This window comes from Perissodus microlepis, chromosome 10 (assembly GCF_051167445.1).
Source record: "Perissodus microlepis isolate ML-2025 ecotype Zambia chromosome 10, ASM5116744v1, whole genome shotgun sequence".
Taxonomy (NCBI): domain Eukaryota; kingdom Metazoa; phylum Chordata; class Actinopteri; order Cichliformes; family Cichlidae; genus Perissodus; species Perissodus microlepis.
The window spans coordinates 21,927,716-21,947,036 of NC_140470.1; the positions used below are offsets into that span (position 1 = coordinate 21,927,716).

A 19,321-nucleotide genomic window follows, 5' to 3' on the forward strand; every position below is an offset into this window, starting at 1 on the left:
AATAGTGTGATGTAGTAGTGTTTAATATTATTCATTTTTTATTTTTATGATATTTTATTTAATTTTTTTTAACTTTCTGTAGAAATTATTGCTGATTTGTATTTATTAGTATTAATAAATGTATGAATCTGTGTGTCCTAGCAACTGTGTGGGTAAAAAAACCCGGAACGTTTCCACGTGTCAGTCTTTGTGTGTGCGGGGTTACAGTGTGTGCTCAAACTGTGTTTCCTTTTGCGTGTGTAAAAACATATGGTGAGTCAGTGTGTCGGAGCCGTGTGCCTGTGTGTCTGTGGGGGGAGGAAAGTGGATAGGTGGGGATGGAGAAAATTGAGAATTCAGGTTATACGCCAATAGATGGCACTCTACCCTTTTTTGATTGGCTGCTGTGACCAAGTCTAAGACAGGCCTCACAAGCACCATCCAAACGGAAGAGGAAGTTGGGTGATAAAATGTACTTTTTCCCTCTGTGGTCTGGGTTATTTCTGCCTGCCAGCTGCTCTTAATGCAGAGAAGCTGAAATGCAGAGGGAGTAGAGAGTGTGATAGAGGTTTAAAGCAATATTTCACCTACACCTGGCCATGTGTTGCCTGTTCATGCTTGTATATTAGCTGTCTAAACATGATTGCTTGTGTACCTGTTTGCAGTGCACTCTGTGTTTGCAGTGTGATCAGCTGTAGTTTATTGTAGCATACCCCCACTCATGGAGCAGATAATACTCAGAGCTAATTACATAAATGCTTGAATGAGTCACCATAAATCATTCCTCTACCTTTTTTGTCATGACATGCTCCAATTAGTGGAAACTTGATTAGGTACACCTTATACACCTTATAGTCCTAAGTTGAACCCTGTTTTGCCTCCCAAACTGCCATAATTCTTTATGGCTTGAATTCAACAAGGTAGTGGAAACATTCCTCAGAGATCCGGTTCATACTGACACAATAGCATCGCACACTTGCTGCATATCTATTGACTGAACATCCATGATGCTAATCTTCTGATCTATCAAATTGCTTTGACACTCTGTTGGACTGAGATCTTGTGACTGTTTCATGTTCAAGAAACCAGTTCAAGATGATTTGTACCTAATAATATGGCTTGTTTCTGATGGATTGAAGCAGATCAGAAGATGGGTACACTACAGTCATAAACAGATGGGCATGGTCAGCAACAAAATGATGCTAGTATGCACTTAAAGGGCCCAAAATGTGCCAAAAAATATCCCCCCCAGTTTTACACCAATACCACCAGATGTCTTGTGCTTTCACAGATGCTCTTGTGATTTACTTGGTTGTTACAAGTGGCTATTTGAGTTACTGTTGCATACCTTTGCTCAAAGCAGTCTCACCATTCTCCTTTGACCTCTGAAAAGGGATTTTCATTCAGACAACTGGTACTCAATGGATATTTTCACCTTTTCGGACCATTCTCTGTAACCTCTAGAGATGATTCTGTGGAAAAATCCAATTAGATTAGCAGTTTTTTAAATCCTCAGACATCCAGTCTACCAGCAACAATCATGCTGTATTTAAAGTAACTTAAGTCACCTTTCTTCCCCATTCTAATGCTCAGTTTGAATGTGCCTAAACCCACTGAGTTACAGGCATGTGATTTTCTGATTTGATATTTGTGTTAATTACAGTTACTGTGCAGCACCTTAACTGCAAGATATGGTCTTCATATAATGTAGTTAAAGGAAACAAATTAAGCTATATTAAACCGTATTGAGTTTCTATTTTGTCAATAATAAGGAAATGTGTCCTATTGAGAAGAACTACATAAATTGCATATTGAAAGTTTTACAAACAACAGATTGTGTCTTACAAATCTCACAAGAGCTTCAAAGATTTTCTGACTAAACTAATAACACACAAACAAAGGTAATTTTGCCGTGTCTTTATTAAACACACAGAGTAATCATTCACGGTGCAGGCTAAAACAAAAAAGTAGATGAACCTATTTTAATGACTTCTTCAGAGGCTACTTGAAGTCAGGTGTTCCAATTAAGTTAATGCCATCTTATATGAGGTTTGTAAAGATTTCTCTCCTTATAAATAAAAACATGCTAAGTTTGGGAGCTGGTCTAAACCATCCCTGAATTGAAACAACTTTCATAGGACCATAAGTGATGTATTACATAGATGTATGAACCTGATATAAAGCTAGAAAGGCATTTATACAGAGAAGTGTTCACCAGTCCAAAACTGTCTACAAACAGGAAATTCAGGCGCTTCCCTCAAAAGAGCACACTGGGAGTATAACATGCATCATAAAAGACGTGAAAAATAGAAGAAATCTAGATAACTTGCACAGCATTTTGTTAGAGGGAATAGGCACCGCACGCCAATACCAAAATAGAGCATCGCAGTTTGAGACTCTTTTCCTATTTTTAAGCCCGGGTTATTCCGTAATCACTGACGGAACAGTGAATTTGAAACTCTTAAAAGAAATGTTACAGGAAAAAAATCAGAGCAATAGTGTATGATCTAAAGGTTGGGTGTTGCAATATTAAAATTACCTGATGCAAATTAAAGCAGAATGTTTGGAAAACAAGAAAAAAGGCTTGAAATGAGTCCTCAACCCAACTGAGATGCTGTAGCGTGAGCTCAGAGTTTGATAAGGTTTTATAAGGAGAAATAGTGCAAATATGTACTCTCATCTCATTGTTGTTCTGATTTCTTTTTTCAGTCTGCACTTTGAGTGATGACTCAATGTATATATAAATGCATATATATATATATATATATATATATATATATATATATATATATATATGTGGGAAAATGAGCAGGGGTCATTTATTGACAAAACATGGACATATGCACATATTATCTTTTGAAAATAAATTAATAAATAAACACAAACAAAAAACAAGCCTTACTTGGTAACAGTGTATAAAGGAGCAAAAAGGGATCAACTAAATTCATAAAATGTAAAAAGCTGTAGTCATTCAAACAGGTACAAATGGCTAATATTGTGAAGATGTGGAGATGATCATCAAGCAGAGCCATACAATAGGAGTACATACATAAATATCTCATTATATTCACAAAATATACACATAATATAACAGTATATGGCATTCACTGTCTTCTAAGGTGTGGTAAAAACTTCTAGGCAAATAAGAAAAACAGAACAAATATTATTCGATAAAGAATCAATAAGCCATGTCTGTGGAATGACCAAAAAAATAAAAATAAAAATAAAAACTGCAAAGGCCAATTTGTGGCCAAAGTCACCAGAACAATAGAATTCTATTTTATATAGAGTCCGTTATCTTCTACATTCAACAACCCTAACATACACATAAAGGGTCAGAGTTCATGCATATGTGATTCTTGCAACTAGGCTTTGGGTAAATGCATACAAGTTCAGTCGTATAGAAAAAAAGTTTCTCAGCACTGTTTAAACTGATTATTTGACTGAATATTGTTCTGCAGAGAAAATGCCCAGTCACTGCTGGAGGTGGAACAAAGTCAGTGCTCTGAGGCTCCATTGGGGTTGCACCAATAGTTCTCTGGCAGTCTGATTTCACTGGCAGTTCCACAACACAGCCTGACATACAGGGCATTAAGGGTTGAAACGTCCCATCTCTTCAGCCTCTGCCTCATAGACAGAGGGGAAGAGGGTGATGAATAAAGTAGGGAAAGAAGGAAGATACAAGGACAGTTTATAGAGACTGCCATTATTGTTACTTTAGTCTTCTAATTTACATGTGAAAAAAATGCACAACAGGTTTTAAAATGAGCAAATCTTTGAAAATCAGTTTACAAAGATCATAGATCACAATACACTTTATTTCAGTGTCAACTGAACAAGGATCTCAAACACAATTTACCTAGAACATCAGATTTTTCATGTAGGATACAAGACATTCTATCTTTCACAGATCTACAAACTTATTAAAACAGAACAAGCTGAACACGTCTTTGCTTAACCCTAATAAAGTGGCTAACCTAATGGCAACTGTGATCATACCATGCAGTGATGGCATTCAAAACAGCTATGTATAATCCTTGGCAATATTCAAAGACCCTTCTATTAATGTATTATTATTATTATTATGATTATTATTATTATTATTAACAGATTTGAAATGCTAATTTAGAAAAAAAGAAAACATTTGCATCCTACCAACATTTTCTATGAAATTGATCTGAACCTTAGAGTTCAAACTGATTTATTATTGCATTTTTTGTTGCATTGCATATTGTCTTCATTTGACCTTTGCATTACTGATTATATCTGCGTTCTCACAAATGTTCATATAAGATACAATAATTACATAAAATGATTGAATACTACTAAACATGATGTTATTTCTTGTTTCGAACTGAATATTCAAAACTGAACAAGAAGATGGGGAAAAACTTCTCCACCATAAAGTTTGTTTATGTTTCATCAATATCAAACAGCCACTCAACAGACACAGACTTCAGACTTCATACAATCTTTTGGTGCTGTAGTCAGGTGTTTTTTTAATTTAATATGAATAATAATTATTAATACTATCAAATATTAAATAATATTATTTTTTGTGTCTTTGTCAATAAAAGCGCTTTAAATCAAAACACCCTTCGTGCATGATGCATGCAATGAGGCAGTAAACACACTGGTTTAGATGTAGACACCACATATCTTGAACATGTTACCCTTTTTACTTAATTGGAAACACTGCATAATCTTATGCTAATCCACATAAGTGGATTATTAATGAATATGTCTTGGCAATTTGTATAATTGGTGATGATAGGTTTAATTTTCTATTTCTGCTGCTTTTTAATGAAAAACTAGAGCAATGGCTGTCATCTTGACAAATTATTGGGAACCAATGCAGGAATCATTTAACTTCAATTAAAATTATGAAAAAAAGGAGAAAAAATAAGTATTGAATAATAAAATGCTTACATTAGCATATAAAGGTTTAAATATTTTCTGTGAAAAGGGGGTTATTGCCATGCCTCGCTGTATTAAATGGTTGCAAGTAATGTCAATATTTTAGTCCAAAAATGTGGCTCAAACAAAGTGTAATTTTCTCATTTTATATATATATATATATATATATATATATATATATATATATATATATATATATATATATATACTTCTAGGATATATAATTTGACCCCAAATTGTAACAAACATAAAGTGTAAATAAGTGGTATGCGTGGATGTTTTTAACGCTCTAGTAACTGTATGCACACGTTTTTTCCATCTGCATCTGCATGTGACACTAAATATTCAGTGCAGCCAATGAATCTGTGTAACACACCATCTAAACCCTTTGAAGATTTTTCTTCACATCCTCTATACTCCAGCAGAGGGAAATTAAGCCAATGAACCAAAAAATAGAGTGTTGGAAGGGAAAAAAATGAATAGTGGAAAGTAGAGCTGGCAGTGAGAGAGTTCCTGCAATTCAGTCACTCAGTCACAATGGATGCAGTATCAGGACAAGTACACTTATTCCCTTACGTGTGTTCTAAATATTGAAGCAGGAAATGCGTCATTTCAACCACAGACGCAATATCATTCTGATGTCTGGAACTGCATGTGAAATGCATGCACACAGAAAATCAATACATACAACAAAGTGGATCTGTGTGGATGCTTTAGCTCTCGCTCTCCCAAAGTTGGTCCTACCCCAGCTATTACTAATGGGTAATTTTTTTTATATCTCAGAGATTTGAAATGAATGAAAAAGAGTGGCAGAGAGATGTAGTTTCTGTTTTAAATTATACCAGAGCATGGGGCTCTGGAGCTCATATGGCTTTGAGTTGCCTGGTCAAGTTGGCAAAAGGATCAGGTACATCTGCTCTCAAAGCACTTGCTTTCCATGCAACAAGATAAAATGAAATACAATGCACTGAGGTGGCAAAAAGAGAGCTTGGCAAGTATTTTTTTTTCTTTGTGTGAAAATCCAGTTTATTAAGTGATCATATTGCTCTATGTGGTGAATCTCCCCATAAATGTTCTATCTTCTCCAGCACTAGAATCCGGCAACCTGCTTTTTTTGTTTGTTTGTTTTTTTAAAATATATTTTTGCTTTTGTCGTGTAACTTATAGACGAAGTTTAGTGGCAAACTTATTCTATATTATATTTTTAGATTGTATCTGCTTTCCTGTTAGGAAGGGTTCAGTGGGTTAATGTTAGGGATTGTGATTTGTAACATAAAGAATAAATTCTACAGGTAGCCTTGAAGCCTTTATCTGGAGTCTTTCTATACTATGTTTACTTGTATTTGCAGCCATATAAAAGTCAGTGAGCTGATATTAAATCAGAAAATATTTTATCTGAATAAATAGATAAGCATAATATTTTTGGCAGTTCAAAAATAACTTTTATAACTTATAGATGTGTGGCTGCCCTAGTTCTGCAGCCAGGTAAACATATCCTACAATTAATATCTGAATCTCCTGTGGTATTCTTTCTGGATTAAGGAACTAGATCTCTTCAAAATGTAAATAACAATGATTAGAGATGGGTCAGATAGAGCCACGTGACTGAGCAGCAGTCAGTAGTAGAAGGGAAGATAATGTCCAAATAGGTGGTACATCAGGTCAGGAGCATGACCAGAGTCATGGTTATCTTTTGTTTCATGTACTGTGTAACTCCAGGTTCAGACTTTTCGCTTACATCCTGAAGTGTTTAAGGGGAAGCATTTGGCACAAATAATCTAGCTTGTGTTGCAATGTGTACATAGCAGTTTTTAGTCATAACAATCCAACTGTCACTTACCACCATTATTACTTACCTACATGAGTTGGCTACTTGATATGATAAATGGAGTAGGAGCATTGTAAGTAGTGCAAGACATCAAAAGAACTTAATAACTTACTTAACTGGGTTTTGCTTTTTTATGGAGAAGTGGAACTTTTTGTTTGTGCCTAAAAAATATATATCAGATTAGCCATAACAATAAATCTAATTGCCTAGCACTGGGTTCCACTTGATCTGCAAAAGCAACTCTAACCTGTCCAGATATGGACATGGGGTGTCTGAGGCTGGGTGTCCTCTGGTGTCTGGCTTCTGTAGAGTGTATCTCCTGTGAATTTGTGGCTCATTCTGGAGAATTCCACTGATTCATCATCAGATAAGTATCTGGGAACTTTTGTCTTTGTTGTGTTCTTCACCCATTCCTGAGGAGTTTTTATATCACGGGGGTAAATTATACTGCTTGGGAAGGTTGCAGTTGTTGGGGAATGTTGTTGCAATGGTGTGGTGTGCTTAGTCGGGAACAAAGGTTAGGTAAGCAGTTCAAGTCAAAGTAATATCCATATGAATGTCAGAGCCCAAGGTTTCCCAGAAGAGTGCTGCATTTAAATGAACTGATCAATGTTGTTCACTTCAACGGTCGCTGGTTTTAAGGTTGTGGCTGATACATATAAATGTAAATGTATGCATGTAAGTGTGTGTGTGCCATCCAGAAGAACAAACACTAGGCCTAGATGGTATCCCTGTAAGACAAAAAGCAGAGAAGAAAATGTTGAATTAGTAAAAATTATTTAAAATAAAATAGAAAGAATTGATCATGAAGAATGGATTTTAACACATTCAACTAAACTAATATATGCTTACAGAAACCTACACATGCATACCTATTCAAAACTGCATCTGTCCATATCTGCCTGAATACCATTCCAGACTGAATTTAAAGGTAAAATAAATCTGAAATTATTCAGTGTCTCACTGCCACTGTTCTCCTGAAAGACTTCGTGAAACCCATGTGGGAAACTCAGCTAGGTAGTTTACATCTTTACCATCTCTGCCTTATGTGTTGAAGCAGGTGACACTTTTGACAGCACTGGGAGCCATTTTTAGCCAGAGAACTTTACATGCCTGCTGGCAAAAGTTGGAGGTTTTCTGTGTGTTTTTAGTTAGAGTTCACTGCAATACAAAAATGAAAACAAAATCTTTAATAGTGTCAGTATGCAAATGTATTTTTTGTGTCTTTTGACTTCATCCTTTATATCATCAAGTTTTAACTGTGATATGCTGTGACAGATTAAAAATAAGCATTTAGCATTTGTAAATCCAGTAGACATAAGCGTTTAACCATAGTGTCATGACATTCCAGTCAAAAGTAAAACACAGTGGAGTATGACAACAAATGTACCATTGTATACTGATTTGTTATAATTTATTGTCACTGCCTTGTATTATTGGTACACTCTGGGCTGGAATGATCCAGAATAGCATTACAGAATCTTCGATCAATGACTAAATAAATCTGATAGGTAGTATTTGGTATGAAACTGCCTAACTTACTAACTCCATCTTTCCAGCTGATGCTACAGTTAATTCACCACTTGACCCTACCCTACCTACTGCAACCCCCCTTCTCCACCATTGATTCATTCCTGTTATGCATTCAATTGAATTCAACAGTCGCCTCAAGGCGTTTTATATTGTAAGGTAGACCCTACAATAATACAAACAGAGAGGAACCCAACAATGAAATGACCCGCTATGGGCAAGCACTTTGGCGACAGTGAGAAGGAAAAACTCCCTTTTAACAGGAAGAAACCTCCAACAGAACCAGGCTCAGGGAGGGGCGGCCATCTGCCACGACCGGTTGGGGTAAGAGAAGGAAGACAGTATAAAAGACATGCTGGTGAAGACAGCCAGAGATTAATAACAAGTATGCAGATATCAATAATGTTGCACCAGCAGTACTTCAGCATCTAGCTAGCACTACATTAACAAAATAGCTTTTTTATGGGTAATCTCAAATGAAACCTTTCTAGCAGTTCAACAAACATCACCACTGACAAACAGGTTCTCTGTGCAGTTTGGCACAGAATCTGTGTGCTAGCTAGATGTGCACAGTTCACGTATTTTCCAGGAAGAACAAAGATGTTTGAAAACGTCCCACTTTAGGTGGAGAAAAATGCAACAAAGAGAGGACACTGAGAGATTAATTTCAAATGTAAGTGCTGCTCAGCATGTGACATTTGGTAAGCTGGAAATTTAAGGCTTAGGACTAATTCATATTAGCTTTCAGTGGATCTCTATATGATTTATGGCTAAAGTTGGCAATTAATATGATGAAATCTCTTTGACAACAAATTAAATGATTATTGAAATTCATCTTATTTAAAGTCATGGAGGACAGCTGGTGCTGGCCAAACTGGGCAGTGTGCAATAGACTTATTGGGCACGTTGTACAGTAGGCAGACTGTGGTCTTTGCTACACAACTGTTGGGTTGAGGTAGCAGCAGTAGCATCATAAGAAAGATAGACATGAAACTCAAACAATTTCTAAAAATGAAATTCATGGGAGATTTTATAACAGCAAATATGCTGGAAAAAGTGAAAAAAAAAGTCTTATTTATGGGCAAAGTCAACAAATGTTTAAGTATATTTGATTGGATTTGGATATTTTGTACATGCAGTTTTTATGGTCCCCTGACCATTGAAATGAAGAGTAATTTTGATAATGTTTCAAAATAATTACTAAAATAACTGCTCAAATGATTAATTATCGTTGCTAAGTAACAGGACTTGTTTCAAGATGAAGTCGAGTTGAATTTGAATTTCTTTAGCAACTCTTCTCAATTTCCATGTTTATAAAGGCTAGGTTTTGGAAAGCAGCCATAATACAATATCTCACGTAACTCCTGCATATACTATGTAGCATGTACGACAAAGAGCAAAGGAAAACCTAAAGAAGGAGCAACGTTTATATGAATACACCCTACAAAATTATTGTAAGACTTAGTTGTAAATGAGTCTTTTTCCCCTTTTGCCCCCTTACCTACACTACCTCCACTTGGCAAAACCCACTTGGCGACCCCTGGGAACACTGCATAGATTAAACAAAACAATTTGCAATATGCATGTGTCCAGGTGACAGAAATTATATATGTGACATTTGCTACGACATTTGTCATTCCATTCTCACAATATTTTACTGTCAAAACAATTCATATGTCTTTAAGAAAAAGATTCTAAGAGCCTGACTTAAAATGAATCATCAGTCTTGTTCTAGGGTGCACTGACAGGTCAAAGAACTGCAGACAGGCTCTTAAAGGAAGTGAACTTGTGACCTTTTGGTAACAGCACCATTTATCTTAAAACAGGGCTGCCTTTCCTTATTAACTGCATTTGTTCAGCTAACCAAATGACAAATTTGCATCTGTACAGTTGCTAAAGAGGACTGATCAGCAAAGCACTGGGAGAGTCCCACAGAGACAAGTCTCTTCTTTGCAGTTGAAAGCCTTGGTGATTAATGCTGAGAAAATGAGGTAGAGGGACAGCACTCTGCTTAGCCTGTCAGGCTGTCCCGTTTTATCAAGGAAGATTCAGACTGCAGACTGTGCACCGTGGCAGAGTGGAAGATGTGGTAATATAGTGGAGAGATGGTGACTGAGAAAGGAAGCGTTTAAAAGAGTGACACTAGATAGAGTAAGAAATAGAAAAAGCAAATGGGAGCAAGGGGTGATAGACGATGCGAAAAAAAAGAAAAAAGAGAACAGATTTCTTGTTTGATAACAAATTATCCTATTAAGATTTGTAAATGCCTGTGTTTTTTTTCTGCGTGAGTGTGCACACAGGCTTCCATGCAAACAAAGGTAGATGTGTGATAAACGCCTGACAGACAAAGGCAGATGTAAACAGTTCTCACGAGACCCAGGAGAGAAAAATGATAGATAGGGGATCATTGTTTATATCGGTCTTCTCTACTCCCTGTATGAGTGGCCTGTAATTGAATGATCATTATACCAAAGCTATGGCTATGGCCCTGCAGTCGAAAATAGGAATTGAGTTTGAAAGAGCATTTAGTGGTTTTGATTTATGAGCAACAATAGGGAAGTTGTTTTTTCAAGCCTGGAACTCTGATGGCCAATAAAGAGGAGCAAGGCTTATCGCCTGCTGTACCCACTCTGACACACATACACCATTTAGCCTGCTAGGCAGCCAGCAACCAGTCAACCAACCAGCTGGGGCCCTTCACGGAAGGAAGTGTTTTCAGCAAATTTGTTTCCTTCATGTCTCGCCCTGAATGGTGCTATTCATTAAAATAGCCTGCAGTCGGTAGGCACTGCTGCCATGGCACATTTATACACTTGTATGCCTGTATCCTCACTGAAGTAGACACACACTCGCACACAAATCCACCTGCATATACACTCACACCAGACGAAAATCTTTTCTTTTGGTTCAGCTCATCTTTGCAGGAGGCCCTTCAATAATAAAAGCAAAGACACAAAGAGAGAAAAAGGGTCTGTTGCTTGCACAGCTATCTTCTTTCAGTTAGGGCTGCTGGAGTTGTATATTTTTTTCTCTGAAATGAAAAGAGCTGCTCACTTTCATTTAATGGATACGATATTTGGATTCATGTGGGTCTTACTGAGAATCAAGAGGTCACTAGTGTAGGTGGTGCTGCACACAAGAGCAAAGAAATGTAAAGTGTTAACTGTGAAAGTATTGTGCAGTGGACCGTGTTTCAGTCATAATCTATAGCGCTCCCGCTATTTTAACTGTAATTTAACTTATAATCATAGGCAGTGTTTGCACCACTTTAGCCACAACTCAAAATATCAGCCAAATATATCTCAATTATCCCACGCAACAAGCAAATTAGGTAAAAATGCAATTCACCATTCAGGTACTCACCCACGTTGATATGTTTCCCTTCATCCATGCTGATAATCAGCATGTTTAATTGAGAAAAGGGTGAACTTTACAATACAAAACAGTTTATTTATGGAGAAAAGTCAACTGTTGGCAGCTTTATAACCTCTTTATTCATGTTTACCTCCATGTGGCATAAAGATTGCCAGCAAATTTCAGTGTGATTTTACTTGTAAAGGTTATCATTTGGGTGAGTCTGTTGGCAAGACGCCAAAAGTGAATTATCAAGCAACTATATATATTTCATAATAACAAAATGCATGCCAAGAAATGTTTTATGACTGTTTTTAGTGTTTTAGAAATCGTCATTATGTCAACAAAAGCGTTGTGAGTTTTTCTCTGCACTTGTCTATTTTCATGGAATGGATTGAGGTGCAGTACTGTTACTTTTTAAAGTCATCTCAGCAGATAACTGCCCAGCTCCTGACATGATGAGCACACCAAAAACCTCTGATCATCCTGCCAGGAACTCTATTCCCTTGCCAAGCCCGATAGTAACTTATTGCTGCCTCTGAGACCCACTATGATTTGAAAAGAAGTAATTTTGTTCCAAAGATGTAATATCTACTGCTGAAAAAATGGATAACATTTTAACAGGTGCATCTCTTCGCAGCATATCACTGTCAATAAGATTATTTTCCCCAAACAGGGTTGCGGTTGTTGTCGTCTGCTGACTTGCCAAGTTCGCAAGTAGGATTTCAGACATGAGATGTTCTGTATTGGAGAAGACCTTCTAATCTTTCTTAGGATGAATATAAGAACCATCTCTACAACACCACCTGCAGCAAGCGTGTTCAGTGGCAGTTTTTGTCGATGTTAGACGATTCAACTCTTACAGCCATGTAGCCGTTATTGATCAGAATGACAACCTGTGGTTATACTTGTTCCTTGCACTAGCTGCTTCTAAGACCACTGGGGGTTTCAGTTATTAGCCCTGGGGCTCTTTGTATTGTATCACCTCCTTCTTTCCTTTCATCAATCCTCCCCACTCACTGCACTTTCTCAGTCACACTTAAATGCACTGTATGTGAAGAAATTCCTCTGTGACATATGCACATGAATTCCAAAAGAAACACATGCATACTTTATTATATGCCATTTTCTTATTTTTAATTGCTCCTGATTCCCAGAGCTGAAATGCTGTCACTCTGCAATTTTTCTACAGGACGTTTGTCAGGATCTCCTTTAGAGCTTGCAGTTCCTATCAATTAACAGAAACAGTTAGGAGAGTGTCACTAAGCGGGTTTGTCACACACAGCTATCCCGATGCCTTCCAACACTGTCATGTCATCTGACTTGTCTCAGCTCATGCCAGGGGGCTTTTCTCTTTTTAGAGAAAGAGCAAGAAAGGAGAATAAAAGGAGCTGAACCCACACAGTTGAAAAGCCCCAGAGTCAGAAGTGTTGATGCACATTGATAGTGTGCATATCGCTAGTGTGAACATAAACGCACAACCAGGCAGACACATTTGTTTAGAGCATATGGCCGGGACAAATCAAGCACACTAAGTTGCACACATACACAATAAAGTGAGCCTTTTTATCTCTAACTAGTATAAATCTCAACATCCTGTCAAAGTGTCATACGGGAGCTATAGATGTAATATAGGAGAGCACAATGCATCTCTTGATGTCATCAAAAGAACCGTAGCGCTATTTGTGCTTTAGCAATAACAAAGCCAAGAAGCAGCACGACTGCTGTGTATATCAGCAATAACTGTAAGTTATGTGCAGTATAGAATTTAAAAGACAGCACCTGAAAAAACAGAAAAATAGATTCAGATTTAGTTTACTATGTTGTACTATAAGTATTCATAATATAGTCTGTTTTGAGTATTAGCCTCTCAAGTTGCTTTTTCAAGTCACATCCTATATAGGATTTGATGCTGTTTACTAAACTGATTTAGTGTAAGCTTAAGGTGTATTGTTTGAAAGCTGTCTCCTTCGCTGAATTCAATATGTAGAAATCCTGATGTTTGGCAAAAAGCTAAAGGATTTCTTTGAGATCATATTTTGTATGAAAATTTGAACGAAAATTTAGAAAAACTAAATATTAGTGGGAGCTTAGTTAGCAAACAGCAAAGAAAAGATCATCATACAGAGTGTGTGTCTGATCAATGACTATTTAACCTCCTAGGACCTGGTGTCCACATATGTGGACATCACATTTTGGGTTATTTAGACCAAAATACTGAATTTTGCTCTACAAGGTCCTGATATCTACTTACGAGGACATTATACTGCTACTGTTCTATCAAAATTTTAAACGAATATGCTCATATGTGGCTTTCATTTTTCTTAAAAACAAAAATAAGGCAAAAAACAAAAATCTGGTAAATCTTTGTTTTTACATTCATCGGGCCCCAATATGTCCAAATATCAAAGAGAAATTAAAAATCCATGCAGTGGAAGAGTTCGGGTCTTAGGAGGTTAAAAAGTGGATTGATTAAAAAAGTTAGGATGATGTGTTATTCAATAACAAACTTTAAATTTTCATTAGACTATAAATTAAAGTTTTAATAAGACATTAAATTAGCAGTTGAGATAATAAACCTATCAGGAAAGTTACTGAGGTCACAGATCAAGTGAGTAGAAGGGTTGTTTTCTGGTAGATTAATGAAGTTGCCAATTATAAAGAGAGCAAGCGGTCCCTTTTTACCATATATTTCACTTAATGTGACTGCAGATTCAACATAAAGTTAATTTTGCATGCAATATGACTTGAAATTCCCAAATGAGACCATTAAGTCATTAGTGAAATGTTGACTGAGACAATAAATTATACGTGAATTAGGCTAATTTTATCCTAGTCTTCTCTACACTTTGACTTGTTTTAAGATAGGAGAGCCAACCCCTGCTGGCCATAACAGATATTGCACAATTTTGTACCACATTAGCCCAAATATAAGAGAATTATGACTTTATAAAGAGGTCAAGCAATTATACATTAATTATTTTTTCTTTATTTTCTCTGGCTTGGACAGGCATGGCTCATTAAAGCTTTGCACACAGCTATTATGCCTGTTTACAAGTGCAATCTATGCATGGCAAATGATGGCTAGGAGATATATTTTTAGTAATGTTGCTAAGAGAAACAGAAGATAATTGCATGTTCATCCTATTTGGGCAAGAGTTCATTATGTATTGAAAGTACATACTCATAAAACCTGTAAATAATGCAGTCCATTCAGTATCAACCCCGTGACCAGTCTCTAACACGTTTGGAAAAAGTCATATTGGAAAAATTCTCTGTAAGTTGAAAGATCTTTGTGTATTTGATGAATAATACATGCCCTTCCAGAATAGCAAATGCACAATGAAGAAAGAAAAAAATGTAAAACAATATATATAATGAATACTTCACATTCCCATATTCTGTTTTCTCTCTCTGTCTCTAACTTCCTTTATCTCTTACACACAGAGACCCATTGATATACAAACACACAAGTACACACACACACAGCAGACAAACTTTAGAACACAGATGGGTATATTTTCAGTTATATTTTGCTCAATAGCCTAAGGTCCCTAAGCGCAACAAAATCCACCAATAAGGAAGACAATATAAGCTATTTCTCACACACTTGGAGACTTAGCAAAATGTAAACTTCCAGAACCACCTGCCCACATAATCAGCATACTGCCTTTCTTTTCATCCAAAACTCTCACATTTTTCTTGATTGTGAGAAATGTGTATGCATGTATGTGTATTGTATTATTGTTGTGGGGACATAAACCAGATTGCACAGTCATATTGTGGAACCTTATGAGCCTTTTTTGAGCAAAAAGCATGTTTTGCGTCTTTTAAAATTTACCACATATTGTTTATTATGAAGATCTGGAATCAAAGTAGGTAATTGTAACTGATGAAAAGAGCAATACCAACTGTGTGTGAGAACCTCAGCATGCAAACTTGACAGAGAAAAGAAAAGACTTTCTATTACAGTTTGGTAATAATGTGGTAGTGTGGTATTAATATGAAAGTAGCAAAATAACTAAACCTGCAGTTTCCCATCCAATGTCCTCACTGCTCCTTCAGACTCCACCTTCTCACCCAATATTATTATTACTCAGCTATTACTATTACTCTATTACTCAGCTAAAGCCACTGATTATGCATGATATTACTTAGTTATTACTTTGATATTAATTTGTATTTAAGTCATAGTAAACTCCTATTTCCATATTATTACCTTGTCATTTCCACCTTATTACTCTATTATTACCACACTGTTACCAAGCAGTAATGTAAAGTGCAAATAATTTTCTTGTTCATATGTCAATAATTTGATGAACATTCCATATATCATTATATCTTATATAAGTACAGAAGCTGTACATATGTTTCGCAGTAGTCAGGTTAATGCTTGACCGCTGACCTTGACCTTGAGGCTGAGATCTGTGAGATTCAAACTTGTGTGAGATTTTAGAAGATGTACCAATGGTGCTAATTTGATACTGCTATGTCGCGTTGTTCTCAAGTTATTGCATTCACAAATTTGGGTGTCGACGCCGCCTGCCCGCCCACCCAGCCACCCACCCAGCAGGTTGCCAACAATATCCCATCGGGCTTTCATGGCCGAGTGGGGGGAAAAAAACCCATTCAGTTATATTCAGTAAGGCAGTAGTCATCCTAAAATCTGTCTGTTGTCTCTCTACAAACACATAAAAACAAATGCTGGAATCATTTGTAACAACATGCCATCTGTTCACCTGGACATCTCCATTGTGTCCTTGGTAAGATAGACAATCCAGTAGACCAGGTTGAAGGCGCCAAACGAAAGGGGGAAAAGGATGCGTGAGTATTTGTCGATGATGCTGGTGCCAGTCAGAACATTGTTGGCCGGTACAGCCGAACCTTGCTGGAGGAATGCTTGGGCATTGACCGGTGGGTTGGGAAATGTCTTGGCAGGACGCTCAAACATCGGGGTGGAGTTCATCCTCTTCTTAAGCACACTACTGGCATCCACCTTGGAGAGGAAAATAAGAACGATACAAAGTAAAGACCAGGGAAAAACAAAATGTTATAATGTCAGTATCTTATAACATCAATGCTAGTTAGTGTTAAGGGAGGAAATAAGGAAAAAAGGAAAAATCCATTCTGATGATAGTGGTGTGTTTAAACTACTGTAAGTAGATAAGTCCATATGTGTTTTTTTTTTCCAGATCTATATCTAAAATGAGTATGAGTATCACAGTAATTACACCCAGCAAAGAAAATCAATGATGTTTTGATTTTGATTGAAACTTCAGCCCATTCTGTCAAGGCTGGTGTAGTTGTGGGAGGCAAACAAACCATATTAAACAAAAGAAGCTCAATATATTGACGCATGGGTTTCTCACGCCTCATCAACTTTCAGTAAACTAGCGTGATCGCAACACATGCTCCCTGCTCCAATAGTTGTAAATCATATACAGTATGTGTACAGAAAGTAAGGGGAGTGTACATCTGGAAAATGGGCCAAGTAACAATGTATTGCCTCCAGGTAGCGTAAGAGAGAAAGAACACGACTGAAGAGCACGTTCCCTTTTAAAGGAACACATTTCAGCATAAAAAAACATACAGTCATTCCACGATGGCCTTTTATTGATCAGCAGCTTCACTGAGTAAGCACTGAACTTTATAATAATATAATTTTATATTTATTATATATATGCTGTTTTGTGCCATATTTATGCTTTATAGGACACTTTTTGTTTACATGGAAATTTCAAATATATTCCTTGTTAAGTTTGCAAGTTTCTAGAACAATATTTATTGCAGAGCAGAGTTTGAACAGTTCTTTACATTTTATTTTTGGGGAAAAACTCCTAGTAGTTTACTAAAGCATTCAGTGTTTCTGACTTCAGTGTGGATATTTTTTGGCAGTCTTGGAACAAAAACTGAACTTGTGAGATTTAGGCAGGATTTGTGAGGCTACGGGATTACATGCTCCTCTACAGGTTAAGAAACTATTAAACTGTTAAAATCCTGAGGCTTAGGGGAAACATTCCAAAAAAGAAAAACCCATCTAAAAAAACCAAGTCTAAAAATACATTAGCATGTTATTAACAACATTAATACTGAATCAAATTAAATATAAAATATTTGTCAGTCATTCCATGGCATCTATGCTGAGTAGTGCAATCATGCTGTAAAATCCTAATATATTATACATCTGGGGGTTTAAATGTGTTTATCATTTGAGGCAGTTCACAGGAGTGCAAGTCACAAACATTTGATATGGAGGTGTTGGACAAAGATAAAAAAGCTAATGTTTGAGCAGCATTTTAAACCTTTCTATTCTCTTTAAGCTGTATTATTATGGGCTTGATGAATATATCAAGCTCTGTAAAATTCTATAGCAACACTGGGGAAGGGCTGTGAGAGAGAGAGCAGGTCCAGATGATCTAACCACCATTACCACCAGTCATTTTCGAGGTTAAGTTCACTCTTCAGTGAATAATAGTGTATCCTCTTATCTGTGAGTGGTGTACTGTATGCTTCACAACACCAGGCTGTAGCTTCAAATGTCAGCTACCTGTTTCTGTTTCCCTTTTAGGTAAGACCATGCAGTGAGTACACACACCGCATGCATTACTTCTGCATGGTGTACTGCACATGTCTGCAGTTGAGCCAAATGACAAGCTATTGCTCATGATGGCAACAGGATCTCTTGGCTTCCTCTTAAATCTCATGGGAGATCAAGTCCTTGTCCCTTATTCACTGCTCTAGTTTTCAACAGACTCACAGAAAGGTTGGGTGCTGACTAACGGATATATGGATCATGTTTGGATGTGGGTCTCCATGAGTAGAGCAGGTTAAGAGCTACACATGAGTGTGTTTATGTTTCATAGTGTGCGAAGGGGTTAATAGACAGCAAGATTTCACTTTCTGTCCACTAAGGAGCCTCATCTCTGTGGGTGTTTGGATGTAAGTGGGTGAATATATGTAAATAATTATTACAAATTAAAAGCCATGGATATTACACACACAGTCACACACAACAGTTATGATCCAATAAGATAAATGAATGAAAAGACAAAAACTTCCTGATCATTGTCATTTTTCACATTTAGACCATATTAATCCCACAAAGGGTTCATGAAAATGTTTTGTTTTTGTTTGTTTTTTTTACTTTTATGTACAGTACCAAGAGATTACTGGCAGAGAAATAAGGATAAGAAACAAATTGTTCACACATATATCAAAGCCTTCAAAAACACTGGTGACAACATAACTCTTTTAACCTCGCAAATTCAGTAACACAGTTGCCCTAGGCGAAGTGAATTCAGATGACTTCTTTGAATCATAGCATGGTTGCTCAAGGTGATTGCACAGTTTAAGGCACAGTTGCACATTTTAGATGACTAAATTAACTTACATGACTAAATTACATTGCAAAACTGCCACTAGTATGACTTCTGAAAATTTCAATAAAGAGTTGTTGGGAAACAGTGGGAGGCATGCAGTTCTACATACAGTGTGGGAAAGTTACTTAACTTTCCTACACTACTGCCATTATGGGAAGTGAAAGTAGGCTAATGACATACATTAGCTGGCTTAATGGTTGTAGCTTGTTTCTAAAAAGTTCTTAAAAATACAAAATTTCCCAATGATTAAGCCTGGCAGGCAGTCATTTTAGGCTTCGAAACTTTAACTGTGCTGACTAAAAAATGAATAGGCTAGAGATGTAAGCTTCATGTA

At 36.6% G+C, this 19,321-nt stretch overlaps 1 protein-coding gene across 1 annotated transcript in view; it reads right to left on the reverse strand.

Moving 5' to 3' along the window:
* Positions 1–1,881: 1,881 nt before the first annotated feature.
* gabra6b (gamma-aminobutyric acid type A receptor subunit alpha6b) overlaps positions 1,882–19,321 on the reverse strand; it is a 31,407-nt gene continuing 13,967 nt past the window's right edge. Inside the window, exons 9-10 of the mRNA XM_084940677.1 lie at positions 16,348–16,604; positions 1,882–7,455 (exon numbers count right to left, since the gene is read on the reverse strand). Of these exons, the coding sequence (XP_084796803.1) occupies positions 7,443–7,455; positions 16,348–16,604 (270 nt within the window). The 3' untranslated portion in view covers positions 1,882–7,442. The remainder of the gene's footprint in view (positions 7,456–16,347; positions 16,605–19,321) is intronic.